Genomic DNA, 21,098 nt, shown 5'->3' with positions numbered 1-21,098 from the left:
GACTGTTTGTCTCTTTGTCACGAGTGTTACATTGGTCGGCGGTCAAGTGGCTTCATTCTGACAGGCGGCTCAAAAGTCCCCTCATTTGGAACGAACACTGCCTTATAGCTGGAAGCTGCAGAACAGGTTGGCATTCAGGTGATGGGGCTTTTTTCAGAGTAGACAGAGAGAGGGGGGGGGGGCAGAGAAATTTACGGAATTATCCGATTTGGCGTCGGCACTTCACAATGTGGCCCGGAGAAAATTGGCGCTTGTCTACCGAGGAAACTAATTAACGCGTCATTTCAAAGCTGTTCCTTAATCAACGCCTCCCCAATCCGCCCACCATCCCTGACGATCCCGCGATATCACAATCCCCACGAGCAACTGGCGCACGAGCCGATGGTTCCGCCGCCACGTCGTCGCAGCGGACATCCGTCCGGGGGGGCGCGCGTTTCTCTCCTTCGGCTGCCACTCCGTCGCTAGTCTTGACCTGCTCGCAGCAAGTCCTGCCGAAGACAATTTTACCGTTCAAACCCCGACGTGCTGTATGAAGATGGCCCCATTGCCCGAGATGCTGTCTACTTGCATTTTGACGAACGTGCCGACGGCTGTGCTAATTGTGCTTACGGCACCACCGCCAATGCAGTTATCGTAGACAATACAAAATGCGCTGACTTTTCAGTTAACCGCCAGTCCACGTTTGAGGCTGCATCCATCCAATGAGGTGGAATATATATATACCCGACTAAATGGTTAAAATGGTAACAACAATGCCGCTGGATGCGGATTCGTCGATAGTTTTTGTGTGTTCTCTGGTTTATCTGATGGCACACATGGTGCGAGCCAGCGAGACCGAGCCGCGCTACCGTGGGAAACCAGATCACGGTGGTCAGGCGTTTCAGGAAATATTTGTGAGCGTGGCGCGATGCAGGTTTTTTACGGAAGTTAAGCCAGATGCAAGCGCTAAATACCACGTGGAGTTGCTGCGGGTTTTTTTTAATGTTGTTTTAGTTGAACAGAAACTATCAGGTTTAAAGTCATTATTTGATTCCGAATGCAATAACCTATTATGTGAAGGGGAAAAAAACAACAGTGCCCGTTCTGCTACAGAGAATGAAAGTGTCACAGCGGTTATTTGTTTAAACGCCCACAATTAATTTACTTCACTTTATTGATTTAATGACGTTTAAGGGGTGCTGGAGCCAGTGACACACTGGTTAGGGCACTGCGCTACAAACCCGGGGACCCGAGTTCTACTGCCAACCACTCCTAAACATCGGTGGAAATAATAGGGGTTTTCCCCTTTTTTCTGGAAACAAAACTGAAACATTTTTTACAAGGATTCATGTCTGCATTAACCACAATACTTTCAATCAAAATGCAAACAAAAAACACACTGATAATATATGCATTGTCCTTGATACTGATTGGTCCACACCAGAGACAGCTTTCTTTAGAGCCCAGTCTCAATTGGTGCTTGACCAGATGACGCCAAAAGGAAAGTCACATCTGAACCAGTCCTTGGCCTCCTGCCTTCACCTGCAGCGGAATTGACAGCTGTCCATTATTACTCTTATCATTATTATTACACTTAAGATGTGTTGGGCAAATGGATCGGTTCTCTTGACGTGAACCGGAAGGGGCTTAAATGAATATGCTCACAGCGGCTGGGAAATTTGAGTAAATGGCCTGTGGTTCCCCCCACCTTTGTATCGTAAGTAGTTACACCGTTAAGTTTTTTTAAAGATCCTAAGCCAAAACGTAGCTTCCTTTTCAACGAAGACGTCTTCTGGCTTTCCGATGGGTATCCGGTAATACCAACACATGGAGCGAACCGTTGGACAATCCAGTCTAACAAATGTGCAGCACAACCCAAAGACTATTTAAACTATTAAAATATATTTTACCTTACCAGGTTAGGCCCACTAACCTATATAGCTCTTTTTTCAGAAGCGGCCTGGCCACAAATGATAGCTCAACGAAGTGGCTTATGTGTAAATTTATAGCAGACCAATACTCTCAACGCATGTTTCTAAATGTGGAGGTAAAACCGGAGGACCCGGAGAAAAATCCACGTGACTAGGGGGGGAACATGCAAACTTCAAATATACAGGTGTCGAGGTCTGGATCGAACCCACGACCTCCTGTATACCAGGCAAGGCAGTTAACATCTCGCCCCCGTTGTGCCCCTCCAGCCACCACGGAGAGCTGGTACAGCACAGCCGCAAAAAAATACCGATATTGTAGCAACTTCCACTTACGAAAAATAAGAACAGGTACACCGTACAGCTGGATTAAGGCCACTGCAAGAGCAAGGCTTCTCCAAATAGACTACGGCAAACCATGTCTGCTCTTGCACAGCTGTAGTCCGTTTAACTCCCACTTGACCGAGTTCGCATGTCCCGATTTTGTTGTGTGGAGAGAAGTGGGGTGATGAGCGTTACCCTCGCATATGCATGGTGGGTTTTCTCCGAGTGCAGTGGTTTCCTCCCATGCAACAACGCAGACACTGCTCAATACAAAGTTGCCAAATGCAGCAGAACTCTCGCGAAAGAGTCCTGAGACTCGGTGAGGCTCTCCTGGGTTAAGGATATTACTGTTATTAGAGCCGAGCTGTCCGATGGTTGAACTAATTGGTGACTGCCTACTATCGGTTAGATCACTTGACTACTTGGATCATATGAAAATGGTTTAAAACAAGTCTCGCCTCTGTTCCAACACGTGTGTCGTTGGACGGGAGATGATGGACGGTGGGGGTTAGTAACTTGTAAATAAGATTGAAAAGCGCAGCACATTCGAAAAAAAAACTATCCTTAAAAGGAAAAATAGACAATAGCTAACTTTTCGAGCAATGTCCCTTCATAGCACATCAATCATTTGTCACGTGAATAATTTGCGCTATTAAGAAACAGATAATAGGTGATGTTTTGGGCAATGACCCTTCATGGAAAATTGTATTTTCTTACTTTTAAGGCCACAGTGTTCCATACGAATATGATTTTATTTGTTCAGCGTGCTCGTACACCACTGCCAACGCAGCAGCGTCACCAAATCGTACTTTTAATCGTGCCGGATTGCCGGAACAAAACGCCAGCAGCCGCTGGCAACCCTATATAAATCTGAGGAGAGCATCAGCTGCTCCATTCGGTTCCTGAAGATGCTCCCAGCGTGTGTGGCGAAACGCCGGATGCCACGCCGAACAATACGCGGCACGACCTGATACACACGTCGGAGAGAGCACTGCTCAGAAGGCGAGAAACCCACCCAGGCCTCGCTGCCTCAACGAATGCCGTTGGAAAACACTGCTCCATAAGAGTGATAGGCTGATGCACCTTAAATGTTAATCATCGTATTCATCATCGGCAATGACATACCCACGACTGGATGAAAACTTCGACAAAGTCGTCGCCGTGAGATAAGAAGAGAAAAATGTGTTGTTGTTGCGTCAGTCCACCGTCTGTCTGTCGTTTACATTGTTCACAATTGACAATCCACCATGACGGCACGAAATGCATTCTCTTGTGAACAATGGCACCTGGGCAAGAGTACGCGACCTCAGCTGACGCCGTAATACCAGAGAAGAGCGCACCTGAGCGGGCGACCTGAGTGGGACACACGGGGCTGGTGGGAAACGCTTCCACTGAAGAAAGGTGGTGGCCAATCATCCGGTGTCTGCTCGCATAAAAACACACACAACTATAAACATAAAAATGAGTTAATAATTGAGGTGCAGTAACCAGAGACTCCTGCCGCAGGTCACTATTCACATTTCCTGCTGAAATTAAAATAACCTTGGCTCGTACAGTTCTAGTGGCCCAGCATAACTCGTTTTTCTCTCTCTCGCAACAATTTCATTTCCCTTGACTCAAGAAAAAATATGTACTCGATAGTATAATCATCATCAACAGCAGCCATGATCAAACCACTGCTGGGTGAAGGCGTCCCCAAGTTGCCACCATCCTTCACGGTCCCACGATGCCACCATCCTTCACGATGCCAACGATCCATCCAGCACCTTGCACACCAGCTGACCTCATCGCTCCATCTATAATATCAGGAGCCTGAATGTACACCAGTGTGAATCCACTGATCGGTGGTCTGTGTTTTTGACCATACTTTACCACTCGGTTCACTGCGGGGTTGGTGAAGCGGGGTTGGGTCCAAGAGCTGTTCAAGATATCACTCGCCAGTGATGTTAGCCGTGGCCGAGAATTCATCTCGAGCAGTAGTTCACAGGCGTTGACAAAGCTCCTGATTGTTGTCTTTAGAGAAGGAGGTGCACGAGTTATATGCGTGCTGGGTTTTCTCCGGGTGCTGTGGTTCCCTCTGACGCGATGCCCCAAAAAAACGACTCGATACAAATTGGCCAAACATTCAAATGTAGAAAAGAGTCCTCAAAGAGGCCTGAGAACTTGGTTGAGGGCTTTCCCTGGGTTAAGGATATTACCATTACATTATTATATAGAGCTCGGCTCATAGCGCCGCCGCTCCCACATCGTGTTGTATTTCATGACGAAAAAAAGTCCCCACCTGACTCGGCAATCAACAATGCCCTCGAGGTGGCTGCTAGTCACCTATAGTGAGTGACACTGTTGTTGTAGCCTCGCTCGTCAGCCGGGGCTGGGCAGGGCTCACGGCGCGTTATTTCTACTCCCGGTGTTGTGTTCACGGCGACGCCTGTACTGCCCTCCCTCGCCAGCCGCTCGCCTCGTCGCTCGTCTGCTTGGCACTGCCGCCACCCTCCAGCCGCCGCTCTGGGCCACGTGCGGCCACTTACGAAGGGCAAACTCCGCTCCTCTTCACCAAACCCCTGCCCAGTGACCCTGCGTGCTGAGGTTATCGCAATGGGCCTCCGTGATCGACACTGTGCGGAGGGCTTCATCCAGCAGTGGATTGACAAAATGGCTGAAAAAAGTCATTATTTTATTCGGGACAATTGTGAGGTGTTTTCTTTGGTTCTTTCGGTAAAGTCACATAGAATGAGAATAAAATAATAAAATAAAATTGCACAATAAAATTCTCACGACGTTTCGGCCACAACACAAGTGGCCTTCAGGTGAAAGGAACAAACCTGTCGGGACGACAGAGCTTCAATGAACGTTAAGATTCATAGCGTCTTTTAAGCTGGTTTAGAGAAGTGAGGCACCTTTTTAACCAGCTTAAAAGACGCTACGAATCTTAACAATGTTCATTGAAGCTCTGTCGTCCCGACAGGTTTGTTCCTTTCACCTGAAGAAGGCCACTTGTGTTGTGGCCGGAAACGTCGTGAGAATTTTATTGTTTTTTTATTTTGTATTATTTTATTATTTTATTCTCATTCTACGTGACTTTACCGAAAGAACCAAAGAAGATGAATCCTTGCAGTCACGAAAGCTTTAAATTTTATTTTATTATTTTATTCTCATTCTACGTGACTTTACCGAAAGAACCAAAGAAGATGAATCCTTGCAGTCACGAAAGCTTTAAATCGAAATTGTGAGGTGGTTTGTACAACGAGTCGCTGAGGATTTGGTGGGTTGTTTGGGCACGGATTACATAGCACAGGCCGGGCGAGATGAATTGCACTTTTATTTACCCAAGAAAGACCTCGCTTGATCCTCAAGACTCATCTCGTGAGTGCCCTGCGTGAAGTGCATGGCCAGTGTTTTTTTCGAGCAATTTTCGTCTGACGAGAGGCAAACCGGCTTGACCGGAGAAAACCTACACGTACGAGGAAACATACCACGGCGATTAAGTGTGTAGCTGAAACATAAAGTGAGCGGCCTGATCGTGGCTTGCCGGCGTGCAGCAATGTTGTCGCCCTGACGACGCAGCAAACGGAGCCCGGCACCTCCTTACGCGGGTTGCAGACACGTTGGCGGGCCGGGTGCCATTCTTCCAGCAGTATGGCGAGTTTGTGTAAATTACACATGGAAGGTCTAGGTTTGTGAGCCATGTAGCGGCGACTAATACTGTCCGTTCTGCCGGAGAGCGGGCGTTAAGTACGGCTGTTTGTGCTGTGGTCGATTGTTTGGGTGGGCACAGTAAAACTCTGGGTCCTTTGGTTTTCTTCCCGTGGATGCCAGCGACTGGTCGCGACTCCTAAGAAGGGGACCCATGGAGCACCGCTTCTCTAGGCAGATCAACGCCGTGCTGAGCGGTGGTGGGGTCCTCCGAGGCTTTTATTAGGAACATCAGAAGACCCTCCATATCGGGTGTAATATTCACACGCACACACACACCAGGTGTTATATACAAAGCCCGGGTGTAATATACACGCACACACAGCGGGTGTAATTTACACACACACCTGGTATAATTTACACACATGCACACCGTCTGCCTGTGGTGAACATTTCCCGGCAGCGGCGAGGGAGATCTCTGTGCAAGCACGGTGTTTTATATTTTTTTTCGTAAAACTCCAGCGTCGGTCGCGGCGCGCGTTCTGAGTCAACGCCACCATCTCGGGCACGGCTTCCACGAACTCTGTACGGGGCGAGGCGCGCACACACACATCGCACACACACATCGCACACACACACCGCACACACACAAAGTCGTACACGCGTGGGCGCACAAGGGCGAAGCTGTCTCAAAGTTGCTGCTGATGTCATCGTCGTCCGGCGGACGCTGCGAACGATGTCACCGCAGAGTTGTGAGTGGTGGTGCTGTGACGCTGCGAACGATGTCGCCGCAGAGTTGTGAGTGGTGGTGCTGTGTCCTGTCGCCCCGCGTCACCGTTTTAGTCCTTCGTGTCAAACACGGTCAACATTTTCACCAGCGGCCAACAGGATCGTGTAGTCCTGTGGACTACAAAGTCGCACGACTGCCTGTGGACTTGCATCATCGCTGTGGTCATAATGTACGGCGCCAAATAAATTCCACATGTAGCCCTCTTCTGTAGGTCTACATAATGTTTCTGTACATCATCAACCCCGATCGCAAAGCCCTTCCTGTGGTTGACATCATCACACTTGGGCTTCCTGGTGACTAGCTGATGAATCACAAGCCGCACGCCTCTGGATCTTAAAATAAAACGCGCATTACTGCACCTGAATACGTAACTGGGGATGATGAAGCATCCGCAACATGGAATTGAGTTGCGTAACTCTCGCAACAAGACATTTTACACGTTCGGCCCTCTGTCAATCCTCTGCTTGATTCAGGCCTCCCCCATGCTGTGACAGTCAGAGGTCATTGGAGCATACTTCATCACGCTGGTCATTCCGGGTTGTATGTACACTGTGTTGAACTTCTTTCGCACCGTACGTCGCCAACCGTGTTATCGGAGGTTCGGGGGTCCAGCCTCGGATACTTTAGATAACCGGGAGTTGAAAGCGTGCATGGCTGACGGGGGGGAATGGTGTTTTAAGGGCCGCAGGGAGAGCAGAGGAGAAACGGCGACTTCCCTCACTGAGTAAAGCGTTGGCTGGTGGCTTCCACAGAAGGTCGACGTGGTTGCTAGAGCGGAGAGTGCGGGGGGGAGTAAGAAGTAGGCGGAATCGTGATGGGGAGTAAAGTTTAAGGGGGGCGGGGGGGAGTGCGTGGAGGGGGGAGCAGAGTGCGATGAAAACGGGGAGAGGTGTAGGCAGGGGTGAGCGAGTCCGTGGGTGATGAAATCTTTTATTCTCGCAATTGTTCCTGGTGTGTTAGTTTCCACCGACTGTGCAAAGGTTTTGTGCTGCAGGTAAGAGGGGAAACTTCCCCCGGGTTGCGTGGCCACGCGAATACCACAAGCCACTCAATTCCGACAGCCACCGTCGTGTATCGCTTTGTCACGGGTGAGCAGAGTTGGGTGGTGTTGGTGGTGGTGGGGGGGGGGTGACCTGGCATCACGGGAAACGCGCTTCGCGAATGGAAACATTTATCCGCTGCCACAGAGGTCCGGGGGACACCTTTCCCCCAGATGTGAACCCCGGGGTCGATTTTTGAAGTCGGCAAGTCTGTTAGCGGATCGATCTCCGAACGTCGCTTGCGAAAGCGGGGCCTCAAACTGTCCGTGGCTGGTTGCCCGCATATTCAAATGGATCCTCCCCAGCAAGAGATGGGGGACGGGGGGTGGATGTTAAAATAGTTTGTCTATTGTGCGTGAAATACCGGCCAAGCTAGAGGGGACAGTCGGAAACATTTTAACATAAGGGGCGATTAAACAACCAATTTTTGGTGCGTCATTTCAATTTAATCTGTGGTCTAACCGAGCAAATAAAAATGGGAAAAAAATATATTAAGCGACTGCGCGTTGGTAGTGGTGTACGAGCAAAAGATTCGGTGACATTGTTGACATGGAAGATGGTGGATTGTTTTTTTTACATCAGATTTTGCTTGAAACAGATTCGCATATTGTATGGGGGCAAGTCGGAGAACGCTCGTCACTTTGGGCGTTTGGTCTTCGTCGCCGATTGAAATATCGGCATAGGTTTTGCTGCAGTAAAACCGACTCGTGGAAACATTTACATCATAGAAAAGCCCTTAAGCCAACTTTGTCAAAACATTTTAGATCTCACACCCTCCCCCACCCCGTTCCACCTATTTGCATATCGGCAACATTGTTGTGCAGGCCGCTTGACTCTGCGAGTCGCGAGTTAAGGAAGCGTTTTGTCGTGCAGAAGAAGGGGGGGAAAAAAACACCACGCAAGAAGACGTGGCCGTTCCACTCTTCAGGGTCCGGCCTTCAAAGTGTTGACGAGAGTCTCGCCGAGAAGAAACGGCAACCCCGTGATGACGCTTTAAGTAGCTCCTCGTATGTACAGCGGCCATCTCAAATGGCTATTTGGCGAAAGGGCAGAAACGAACCTAGCAAAAAAAAATCTATAATCCGTCATTTCAGCCGTTGCCTTTACAGCCCACAACACCACCTCTATTAGTGTTGTTTATCGGCTCTTGAGTCCTATACGTACAGGTACCCTCGTGCAAATTCATTGTTGATTAACTGGCGATAAGTCAAGCGGCTGTGAGGGTGCGCTGGTGGCGTGCGGGATGCGGAGACAGAGTAGGATGCCCTCCACGGCGTTAACTCCGTGACCTCCGTGTGCTCATACGCGAACGGCGTCTCGCGCTGCTCGTATGTGGGCGAATCTCTTTGGGGGAGGGGAGGGGAAGGTTTGGTGGAGAGTGTTGAGTGACTCCAAATTTTTTTTAAAAATGTAGGTAAAGTCTATTATTGGCAGGTCTGAGAGAGAGGGTTGTTACCACTGGTTCTAAAGGTTTGGATAGATTTCAGATTTCTGTCGGGTGGTGGAGGGTCTTTGGCGCATTTGATCCAGAGCGTGACGTGGCCTCCTCGCACCAACATCGATTATGAATTAAGTTATGCAAGTTGTTATTAATGTTAGGTTTTTTTCGGCCAATATTGAAGTGCTGCAGGATACGTTGTGTGACAGTGCCTCGTATGACCGATTTGGAGATCACTATTTGTCCATACGTCGGTTTTTAGGGAAAAAATGCTGAAGATTTGTTATCAATCAATCTAAATATTTGTTCTCTCTAATCGACAGTATTTTCATCTCTACATCTGCCTTCCACATCACGTGGGATTACGGCCGCTATTTTAGCGCGAATATTTGCTGCTCATTCACGTATGAAGAACTTGGAATTTACATTAAATGGATCAAATACGTTTTTGCAGATAATGGCGAAGTTAAGAGAGCTTGTTCATGAGCATGTTTGCTTCATTGTATGCGCACCGGCTACCCTGCTGTGTCTCAAGGCTCCCTTCTCAAGCGAGTCCTGCATTGGGATGTTTGGTCAACGCTACGAATGGGTATTCGCCAGCCATTGGGTTTAAGCGTTGCACGGAATAAATATAAATATACAATATAGATTCGTGAGTAGTTCTACCATGTAGTCCAGGTGTCTTGTGACGCCCCATTCAATTCTCGAAAAATTATATTTTTTTAAAGTAAGATTTATTTAAAAACATAAATTATATATGCAGAGGAAAACAATGTTAGGGATCATTTCATTTGGGCTTGAGGGGGGGGGGGTCACAAGACATCCTGGACCCCACCCTGTACTTGTTTATAGAAGCACAAACAACGAATGGCGTTGGGTGCGAATTGGATCTTTTTGGTCCTTGTACCACCACGTTCGGCGCCAGCTCCTCGTGGGGGCTGGCGGCGCGCTCCGAGTGGGGTGGTGGAGAGGCGGCGGCTGCTCTTGCCAAACCGGTCGGGCCGCGCGGTGGAGCCAATATCAGCCCCAGGGTCTCCTATACAGTGGGGGCGGGGGGGGATCAAGGTGCAACTTCTATGGGAGGCGTGGGTTTGCGACTGAGTGGGGGAGGTGAGGGTATAGGTGAGAGGGGGGGGGTGCCAGCTCCGTAAAGTGAAGTCCACCCCCCTCAAACTGAGCCGACACACAATGTTGCTCGATCTTCTAAAGTCATAAAAAAATGTCACGAGAGCGTTCTTACCAAGTTTTACACGTCCGGTAGTAACCCGCTCAAGGATTCGAAATGCTGACCCTGGAATTGTTGATAAAGTTATTGGCCTAGAGTTATTAGAGTGTTCCCTTATTGATGAACCCTTTTAGTGCCGTGCGGCTGAATATATGTATCTATAATTGTATATATGTGTGTATCCCAGCCTCCTTCCAGCAGCGAGCCTTCAACACCCCACTTGGCTTCAAAGCGCACTTAGGCTGGCACCAAGCGCTGTGGTTACACCACATTCGTGGCGAATGGTGGCCGTTGTGGTGTGTATGTGTAGGTTTTTTTTCCCCCACACTGTACCACCACTAGTCGGGTCAATGCACACGCACACACACGCGCACGAGTGCGCGCATACTCGGAACAAGGGTCGTATTCTGGCCAGGTTGTGTGTGTGTTTAGCCACCAGCTTTGAGCAAACACGCCATTTATGGCCCGGTGATGGTTGTGGTGGGTGAGTGGCGAGCCAGCACCACGCCCCCACCTCCCACACTGCCCTTTGTCTCTCGTCCGTTGCAGGTGGTGGTGTTGTCGAAGGCTCTCGTTTATTCCCAAATAAAACCCCAGGCGAACGCGGGGAGAGACGACCACCCCCCTCCCTCCCCCCCATCATGGCTGGGATGTGAACCCGAAACCGTGGGAATGCAGAGCATTAATTTACCTGCCACGGCACACGCCGAGTTCCTTCTGATGGCCTTGCGGCGAGACCGCGAGCACTTGTAAGCGAGCCCCGTAACGTCCCGATCCACAAATACCAAGGGGACATCGCGGCGATGCATTCCGCTGCTCCTGATGCGTTTGTCTAGGGCTTCACCACACCTGAATGTGAGATTGTAGTTGGCTGTGTCGGGTGGTGGCGGGTTTAACGATACATTTATGTATTTACGCGATCTAACCTAAAAAAAACCTGTTATGGAGATGATACATCAGCCGTCGGAAAGAGGAAGAAGACGCCAACCCAGTGGGTTAGAACCGTTGGACTGACGTTGGCACAGCGTTCTGCGTCTACTGGGTATTTGGTAGGCAGCAGTGGCATTGTGCAGCTAGCATGGGCCCTTGTTGCAAGAATTTAAATGAGGCGCCCACTCCATTTATCTTAATGGCCTGGCAGCACCTGGGCCCATCTGACCCATCGGCCGAGGTGCAGTTCCACAGTCTGCACACGCAGTCGCAATTCCAATGGTCGGCATTTCATGATTAATCGATTCTTAAGCTCGCAATAAATCATCGACTCGTGCACGTGAGATTTTATTAGTGTTTTCAATTCATGGAAATTGTGGGAAGCGGTGGCAAGAAGGTTATCGCACTGTGCCATGAACTCGGCGACCTACTCTTGATTCCCAGCCACAGCTTAAATCAGTGGCAAATATCTGAACTGGTCCTGGGCCTCCCTTAGGTCGACTCGGCCTTACATGGCTTGGCGTATGAACATCACTGGACGGGCAGTCGTGGTGTTAGCTACATTACCCCCTCGTGCGTTGCTCCAGCCTTAATCGGTGCTCGCTAACAGCACTTGGCTGAAAGGCTTTATGGGAGATCGTCGCACGCACAGCAAAACGCACGTGCGTACAGCAACAACAATAATGCTATTCGTTAGTAAGTGGCGGTGACTTCACCGAAAACATCTGTGAGGGGCTTAGTTCTATCTCATCCCACGTCCACGCATGCGCACGCCTAGACACACCGACACACACCGACAACGCAATTGTACGCACACCCCATGCACGTACACCTAAGATAAGTAATATGATACCCAGTTTAGCTTACCAAAACTGACGTGGCAACTGTCGTTTAGCGAGCACCTATTAAGGTCAACAACGCATGAAGGGGGGTGGCGTGGTCAGCACCGCGCCCAGCCACCTTTGTCCCCACTATACTTATGTTTATGACCACGCCATGGTGTCTGATAGGATGGGAAGAGACGTGATGGGTGGGTGTTTGAAAGGTTCTGATGGAATGTCAGGGCTGTGATGTGGTGGTACGTGCCATCAGATGAGCATGATGAGGGTCTGACGTTATGCGCTGGGTTTCTAATGCCTTGTGAGGATGTCATGTGGTAATGGTGTGACAGTAGATTTGATGGGATTCGATGAGGTGCGCTTTGTGGTGGCATGCGATGGGATCTCAGGGGGATGTGATGATGACGGGGTGGGGGGGGGGGGGATTCAACACTTACCCCACGAACACTTTTTATTTTACCAGGTGTAAGGCCCACTGAGCCTACGTGGCTCTATTTCAGAAGTGACCTGACCACAAGTGATGGCTCAACGAAGTGGCTTTTCACGTGCAAATTTATAGCAGCCAAATACTCTAAACGCGTGTTGATTCTAAATGTGGAGGTAAAACCGGAGGACCCGGCGACAAATCCACACGGGCACAGAGAGAGAGAGACACGCAAACTCCAGGACAGGTGTTGGGGTCGGGATCGAACCCACGACATCCTGTATTCCAGGCACAATATTTAACATCTCCCCACCGCAGTGCTCCAATGTGATGAACCCCATGGGATGCGCTGGGGTGCAGATGCTTTGTGATGGCGTGCGATGGGACGGGAGGTGTCACGTTCCGCCCTGCGGTGGGGATCACCACCTGAAATCCCAGCCATTGTCCTGCGCCCCGAGCGTAGCACACCGCCGGTGAGCTTAGCTCGCAATGCGCCGCCCGCGCGAGAGACGCATTGTCGCCCACGCGAGGGCCCCCTTGTTATTTATTTATCGAGTGCCCGAGCGCGGTGGAGGGCTCTAGGGGGGAACACTCGAGCCCATGCGATTTGTGACATTTGGCCGATCCTCCTCCCCCACCACACACCTGCTTCACCGCTTGCGTCCGAAACAATGTTCGCTCGGCTGTAGTTCGTGTAATTACCCCCCTCCCCGCCACCCCCTCAGGCTGGGTGGCGCCGCGATTACAGCTCTTTGCAAAGATACGAGATCCAAGTTCCAGCTGGGTGGACAATCTTCGCCCGTGCATCGTTTACCTCCTTCGCTAGGTTGGATTTTTTTTTTAAAACGAGCTACAGCAATGGATGTGTGTCAGTGGTCGTAGCAGCCTTTGTGTAAACCGAGCCCATGACGTCCAAACGTCTCCTTTGCAATTGACACCTTGGACACCCTTGCAAACGAGATGTTCCATCTCACGGCGTTTTTCGCAAGTAAAATATTTTAACGTCAAAGTGGCCCGTAAATCGTGTTTTTCTTACGACCTGTTGTCAATCCACTGTCTGGATGCAAGCCTCCTATATAACACTGGCAGTGACGGTGGACGTTCGATCATGCTTCACCACGCTGGTCAACACCGGTTGGTGAAGATGTGTTGTTGGGGGACAGGAAGTGTTGCGGTGGGGGGTCCGGCATCCATACCAAAATCTTTTTTTTTAAAGCAGGAACTTGAAATGTATCGCCCCCTGCCATAGGAATGTGCAATTTCCACTTGTGGCTGGTGGGTGGGGAGGGGCCACCAACGAAGACGAGCACTGTCCCACGCTCACTCGAGCACGGAGAGGCACGGCCCTCGCCCCGTCTCTCTGCGCGAGTTTGTGTTTTCTTTTTCCTCCGAGGTTATTGTTTTCTCCCGCGAGGCGTAAGAAATTCTGTTGAACAAAGCGGCGGGGGGTGGGGGTGGGGGGCAGAGACGAGTGTCGGCGCCGAAACCGTGCTGCCGTAGCCGTGAGCTCATCGCGCGACGCGTGAGAGGTGGGCCTCCCGAAACCCGACACGAGGGCAATGAGGCGAACGTGGGCGGTGCGCCGCGGGGTCGGTCCCCAGTCTCTCTCGAGTCCACACACGCTCAGGGAGGGGTGGGGGGGGTGGTGGCCTTTCAGCTGTGTCGGGTTGTGCAGGCCGGTGCAACTGCACCGGCAGCACCCACGGGGCAGGAGGGGGCAAAGGCTCCGGGCTAACATATGAAGAGGGGAGCGGGGCAGTGGTCCCTGTTATTTAATCCTCGCACCAGGGCCCAGTGCCAACCGGTCTACGAATAATTGATGAGGAATGGCGGTATCGGTGAGTGATTGGGTGTGAGGAGTAACATGATGGCCATGTACTCGGAACTAAGGCCCGCTGAGCTATATAGCTCGTTTTCAGAAGCGACCTGGCCACAAATTATAGCTCAACGAAGTGGCTTGTTGCGTGGGAAATTTCGAGCAGCCAAATACTCGAGACGCATTTTTGAAATTATGGAGGGCAAAACCAGAGGATCCAGAGAAAATTACACGGAGAACATGCAAACTCTAAATATACAGGCGTCAGGGTTGGGATCTAACCCGTGACCTCCTGTATACTGAGCAAGGTAGTCAACATCTCACCACCATGGGACATCAACGTTTTTATCAAATGAATTGACCAACTCAAGGACATGGAAGGTGGGGGAATTAGCTGTGCACCATAGGATCCGTGGCCTGTGACTTGAGGTGTGTCAAGCAACACTTGGGGTGCAATTTGTGTGAGCGGTTGCAGCCCACCGTGCGTCTCCTCTCCCCCACGATAGTTTTTTGTGGCCCATGCTCGGCCGATGGATAGAGTTAGCGACTTGGAAGTTCTGAATGGAATGTGGCAATAAAGCGTGCCGGAGATGTAATCACGAAGAGGAGGATGCGATCGGGAGGGGCGAGGCTGGGGGACTCGTGTGCCCTATGGAGGAGGGGGAAGTCACTGGAGTGGCACCCAGAGGTCGGCGACCAAAGGCAGGGGGTGCGGTGAGGCGGATATTTGTGGAATGCAATGAGAGGTCAAACGGTTACATTTTCAAAAACTGCCGGAAACTAGCATAAGAAAACAATGATGAGGTTGTGGTGACATCATTACCCTCGTTGGCCATTGAGTACTTTTTGAGATGGACCTTTAAACTAGTAGTAAAACGGTCGCAATCAACAGCTTGTGTGGGACGTTTTATGGCTCTCGTGTCCCTACAGTGTTGCAATCGATAGCTCCATCCTTCGTGTTTTCACGACAAACACAAAGTGTTTATCACTGCCGATGCATTTAGTCACTGGGGGTGAGATTCTGTGTTCGGGCAGCCGCCAGTGAGTAAAACTGGGTTCTCAATTGTGGTGTGGTCATGTTCTCAGACTGGTTACCAATGACTCACGAAGACCCAGAGACTGACATGAAACCGAGTTGCGATTAAAACGCGTTCTCAGGTGTAGTGATGAGTGAGTCTGTTTTCGGCCCGGCTACCAGTGATGGCATGGAAAAAACCCGCCCCTTAAAAGTTTGGTTCTGCACGTGACTAAATTCCAGCTTTGAGAATTCCAAAACATCGAGTTGTCCGTCACAGACTTTGTGACCCATCCCCTAGGACATCCGCAGTGCGCATCACCGCTCATGCTCCTCCCCACCGCTTCATTTCCACAACATTTCTCGACAAGACTTCAGTGCACTCGTTTACGAGGTGGACATCGCCGTTTGCCAAATTTTACGAGCCCCAATCATTGCGTGGTCGGGGCAGTAATCCGGTTCTCGTTCTCTTTCCATTGCACCGATCCGCTCCGGAGTTCTGTCCCATCGTCTCTCATTACCAAGTTTCTGTAAGCTCAATTCAGGAAACGTGCCGACTAGGTTTTTATACTTTGAGGAGTGCTGTTTGCTGCTGGCACCTTGGCGTTTTGGAGCTTTGTCCTTGTGCTCGGCAACCATGAGATGTATATATCACGGAACAGCACCCTGATCACCTGCCCAAGCCTAGGATCTCACATCTCAGATGAGACTTCAGAATATTGGTCAGTGTGCTGGATAATGTGGCCAGGTGGCACCTCGCATTCACCGCACCTCCGATGAGCACGGTTGGCTACGTACAGTGCAAAAGAGGTTCAACATACATAAAAATGTATATATAAATATATATTTCATATATATAAACTCACACTGCTCTGTTTGGATTGCCTCTGGCCTGCAGCAGTCTCACCCATCGATCGGCCTTTGGGAGCTCGCTGGCCACGGTAGTCGGTTCCACCTGCTGTATCGGCACAGCGCACACACTTGTAATCGGGAAAAATCACCACGTTGCGTATTTCCATCTAGTCGGACTGGTTTTAAGCCCTTGTGGTGGGCACACGTGTACACACGCACACACACACAGCCACTCCGCCTGCAGAGATGCCCATTGATGTGGTTCCATGGAATGAAATATCTGATCTGTATAGGGTTCCGGGTGAATGTTTGCGATAAATTTGTTTTCCAGCTGAAAACAAAATAACCGCGGAGTGGCAGTGTAGACCCTCGCAAAGCCGCGCCTTCAGTCGGGGCTGTGCACGACTTGGATATGCCACGGCAAGCTACTGCTGGTGATTGGCTGGTGCCACAAAGTCGACTCGTGCTTAAAATATATTTTTTTGTTTACATTGAACATTGGCGGCAAGGTTGAACACGCATGACTCCCAACGGTTGAATGCAAGGGCTCGTGAGAGATTGTCGATAGATGGCAGGCGAACCGAGTGCTGGTGCCACCGGGAAGATTCGCCTGTACCCTCGCGGCAGGGGGGGGTGGGGTAGAGTTGGCACCCGTCCAGTCTCGTCCGTTCCTCTGTCTCCTGATCCCTGTGATATGAAACGTCATGCTTTTAATGCCCATGTGGAATGCAGTTTCATCGTTAGCCACGATCGATCCACTGCTAGATGAAGGCCTCCCCTAGCTGCCGGCACCCCCGCCACTACCGCTGTCCCACTATGCAACAATCCACCCAGCAGCTGCACACGAGCAGATTCCTTGCTCGGAATGCCAGGAAGAGAAGTACAATTGTGAAATGGAGAACGTAACGGCATTCCGGCCGCACAGTAACCCACTCCCGCAAGGTGAAATGTTTCAACCCCCGCACAGCATCATGGGATTAAAGTCACAACGCATTGCGCGCTGTACCCACCGGGATATGCACGGTGCGTTTGCAAAGTGGTCAGATGCTGGATTTTTTTCCCCTTGTCGACTTTTTTTTTTAAAGCAGCCTTTTAACGAAAAGTGAAACGCGGCAAAAAGTATAACAACCCCCCGCCCCTAAATTCTACATTTCTTATTTAATTGCACTCCAGAGGAAGAGGGTTTTTTTCCATCTAAGTGCAATGTGAGATATTGATCCGGAAACATCCACGTCCTGAACAGTCTAAGCCCTTCAACCTCGCGCAACGATCCGCATACATAATGCATGCAGAGTTAACGGTGGCTTCGCTTGAGCTAAGAACCGCCACCCACGTGCTTCGCAGCAGCGTGAGCAGCGCGCCCATGCATTGGTGGTGAGCGGTGAGCTCGGGACGCAAGCAACACTGCTGACAAGGGAACCAGGTCTCCCTCGCAAAACAGAATCGCTGCGTCTCCACTGTCCGTCGCCCGGTTCTAAACAAAAACATGGTCAGGCCTGCTGAGCTGTGTGGCTCTTTTTCAGAAGCGGCCTGGTGACAAATGATAGCTCAACGAAGTGGCTTGTCATATTGAAATGTATAGCAGCCAATTAATTACACTATACACATGTTTCTGAATGTGGAGAGAAAAAACAGAGGACCCGGAGAAAAATCCATGCGATCACGGGGGAGAACATGCAAACTCTAAATATTTATTTTCTTTGGTTCTTTCGGTAAAGTCACGTAGAATGAGAATAAAATAATAAAATAAAACAAATAAAATTCTCACGACGTTTCGGCCACAACACAAGTAGCCTTCATCAGGTGAAGGAACAAAAATGTCGGGACGACAGAGCTTTAATGAACGCTGCTAAGATTCGTAGCGTCTTTTAAGCTGGTTGAGAGACGTGAGGCACCTTGACAAAGGGGTTTACATATCAAACAGGAGAATTTATCATTGAAATAGCTGATAAATTCGCCTGTTTGATATGTAAACCCCTTTGTCAAGGTGCCTCACTTCTCTCAACCAGCTTAAAAGGCGCTACAAATCTTAGCAGCGTTCATTAAAGCTCTGTCGTCCCGACAGTTTTGTTCCTTCACCTGAAGAAGGCTACTTGTGTTGTGGCCAAAACGTCGTGAGAATTTCATTGTTTTATTTTATTATTTTATTCTCATTCTACGTGACTTTACCGAAAGAATCAAAGAAGATTAATCCTTGCAGTCACGAAAGCTTTAAATCTAAATCTAAATATTTAGGCGTCAGGTTCGGGATCGAACCCATGACCTCCTGCATACCAGGCGATGTAGTTAACGTCTCGCTACCGTGGCGCCCCCCAGAGATAGTCACACGGCAGTCGGACGAGTTGCATAATTCTCAGAGCTGGAATTTTGCCAGAATTGAGTGCAAAACCAATTTCATATTTGAAAAAAATCGTGCAGTCATTGGTGACCAGGCTGATATCATGACTCACTGCACTGGGTGAACCTGATTTTAACTCTGGCATTTTGGAAAGGTGGGAATATTTTTGCCAATTTCGTTTTTTTGTCTATTCTTTTTTACGTTCATAAAAGAAAGGCCCAATAAATCTGCAGTAATGTGGTGATGATGATTATGATGCGGATACTGCTGTTGTCGATGAACATCGTTATGAACATAATGATGGTGATGTTGCTGCTGCTGCTGCTGCTACTGACGACGACGATGATGATGACGGCAATGATCACCAATGCGCCCTCCTTCCCACAGTGGCATTCTCAGCGTGCCGCGGCGACAGTGAAAGCACACTGCTGGAGGCCGGCGACCCCCGCTTCACCGTGGCGTCGGACGGCACGGTTCGCGCGGCACAGCGGCTCCACCTGAAGACCGGGGTCACGGCGTTCGAGGTCACGGCTCTCGACCCTGGCACGGGACAGACACTGAGGACCGTGGTGCAGCTGCAGGCCAAGAAGCACATGCACGATGAGGTACGCCCAAGCCTATCGACAAAACCTGGCTTTTTACCGTGAACGCTGGTGCTAATCCAGACCCCAATTTCTAAACCTGGCTCTAACAATAATCCTTGTGCTAAACCTGGGGTTGGCAAACCCTGTGGCTCTGGAGCCGCATGCTGCTCCTTAAGGACTGCAGTGCGGGCTCTTGAAATAAAAATAAAAATACCACCTCCTGTTATTTTGGTCACCGACCCCTGACCGAAAGTTCAGTTCACCATAGAAGTCCGGTTTACCATAGGCAGTGGTTGGCTACTTGTGGCTACGGAGCCGCACGCGGCTCTTTAACGACTGCTTCGTGACGTTATTTATTAAGGACCGTGTCGTATTGCGGTTCTTGAAATAGCGAGTTTTTTGCGGAATATGTAAAACCATGGCTCTTGTTAGTTTGGTTGCCAACCCGTTGTGGTAAACCCTGACCAGAGCACTAAATCTGGCTTTCACCTCAACTCTTACCACGTTTATAGCAAAGTAGTCGGAGAACACGGTCCCACAATTGATGCGGTGGTTAGCGACTGCGGCCCGAACCCGGCAATCTGTTTTCGATTCCCGGCCAAGGCTAACATCGGCGGCAAGTGAATTGTCAATCGGTCCTGGGCCTTCCCTAGGTTCAACTCGCCCTTGTATGCATATCTGGTGCAATATATGTGAACGTCGGTAATGCAGAGATGAAGGCGGCCGGACGTGGTGCCATCGGCACCACCGCCTCGTACGCCACTCCGGCCTTAATATGCGCTCTGGAACGGCTGCGGGCGTGGGGTGGATGCTTGCGACGGTGCGTGTGCAGGACGAGACGTTGGTGCTGATGCCGTGGAGAAGCGACCCCGGGTCCCGGAACCAGCGGCGCCACAAGCGTGCGTGGGTCATCCCGCCCATCAGGATCACCGAGAATGACCGTGGAACGCTGCCTCAGAAACTCGTGCAGGCAAGGCCTCCCACGCCCCAGCATCTGGCACCGCCACCACCAACGTTTACACACAAGAGACATGTGTGCGGGGACCCCCCTCAGACTTCATTCGGGCCCCAAAGTCTGTCTGTATATTTTGTTGTGTCCGGTCATCTGTTTTAATCTCCATATTTCTAATTTCACCTTCTCTTTTTGTACGTGTCTGGTTTTCTCTTTGTTTCCCTTATCACTCTCCAAACACCTTTCTGTGTGTGTCTTAAAGTTCCCCCCCCCCCATCTCTGTATCTCGGTGCATCTCTGTCGCTCATTCGCGTGCTCTCTCTCTCTCTCCTTGTGCCCTGTGTCTCAAAGGCCCTTCTGCCCCCGGTTGTACAGACGAGTGCCATCCCCCTTTGCGTACAGCCTGGGTTTTCTCTGGGGTCTTCGGTTTCTTTTTCCGCACGAAGCTATAAAGGCCAGTGAATGGGATTTCCTTACTATCCCAATGTAGCCAAGACCCTCTTGAAACACGCGTCATTGAGACACGACTCTCGACTTTCCTGGTAAAAATTTGTTTCTATAATTTTCATCGTACGCCCCTGTGCAGATGTTTCTTTGACGCCAAAACTATATCTGCAAAAAAAACGCCAATGACGTTATTGTCATTCCCCGCGTGCAAACCTGCGCGTTTTCAGATCAAGTCGGACAAGGTCAAGACCGGTGTTCATTACAGCATCACGGGGCCTGGAGCTGACCAAGCTCCCATCGGCGTGTTCTCCATCGAGTCCGGCACCGGATGGTTGTTCGTGAACAAGATTCTGGACCGTGAGGAAAGCGACATGTACATGGTGCGCAGAGCAAACGCGAGTTCGCTCGCGCGCACGCACACACGCACACACGCTGCCACAACCGGAACACGTGCGCGGCCTCTCATCCACCAAACAAACAGCTGCCATACCACCCATTCACCAGTCGGTGGCCGTGACACTGCCACGGCGTTTGTGCCGTGCTA

At 50.3% G+C, this 21,098-nt stretch overlaps 1 protein-coding gene across 1 annotated transcript in view; it reads left to right on the top strand.

Moving 5' to 3' along the window:
• LOC116945849 (B-cadherin-like) overlaps positions 1-21,098 on the top strand; it is a 48,135-nt gene that overhangs the window by 11,299 nt on the left and 15,738 nt on the right. Inside the window, exons 3-5 of the mRNA XM_032960456.2 lie at positions 18,959-19,176; positions 19,988-20,125; positions 20,782-20,934. Coding sequence (XP_032816347.1) covers positions 18,959-19,176; positions 19,988-20,125; positions 20,782-20,934 — 509 coding nt within the window. The remainder of the gene's footprint in view (positions 1-18,958; positions 19,177-19,987; positions 20,126-20,781; positions 20,935-21,098) is intronic.

Source organism: Petromyzon marinus, chromosome 25 (assembly GCF_048934315.1).
Source record: "Petromyzon marinus isolate PM22_M1 ecotype Great Lakes invasive population chromosome 25, UKy_Petmar_22M1.pri1.0, whole genome shotgun sequence".
NCBI lineage: Eukaryota > Metazoa > Chordata > Hyperoartia > Petromyzontiformes > Petromyzontidae > Petromyzon > Petromyzon marinus.
This window is presented reverse-complemented; position numbering and strand designations above follow the sequence as displayed.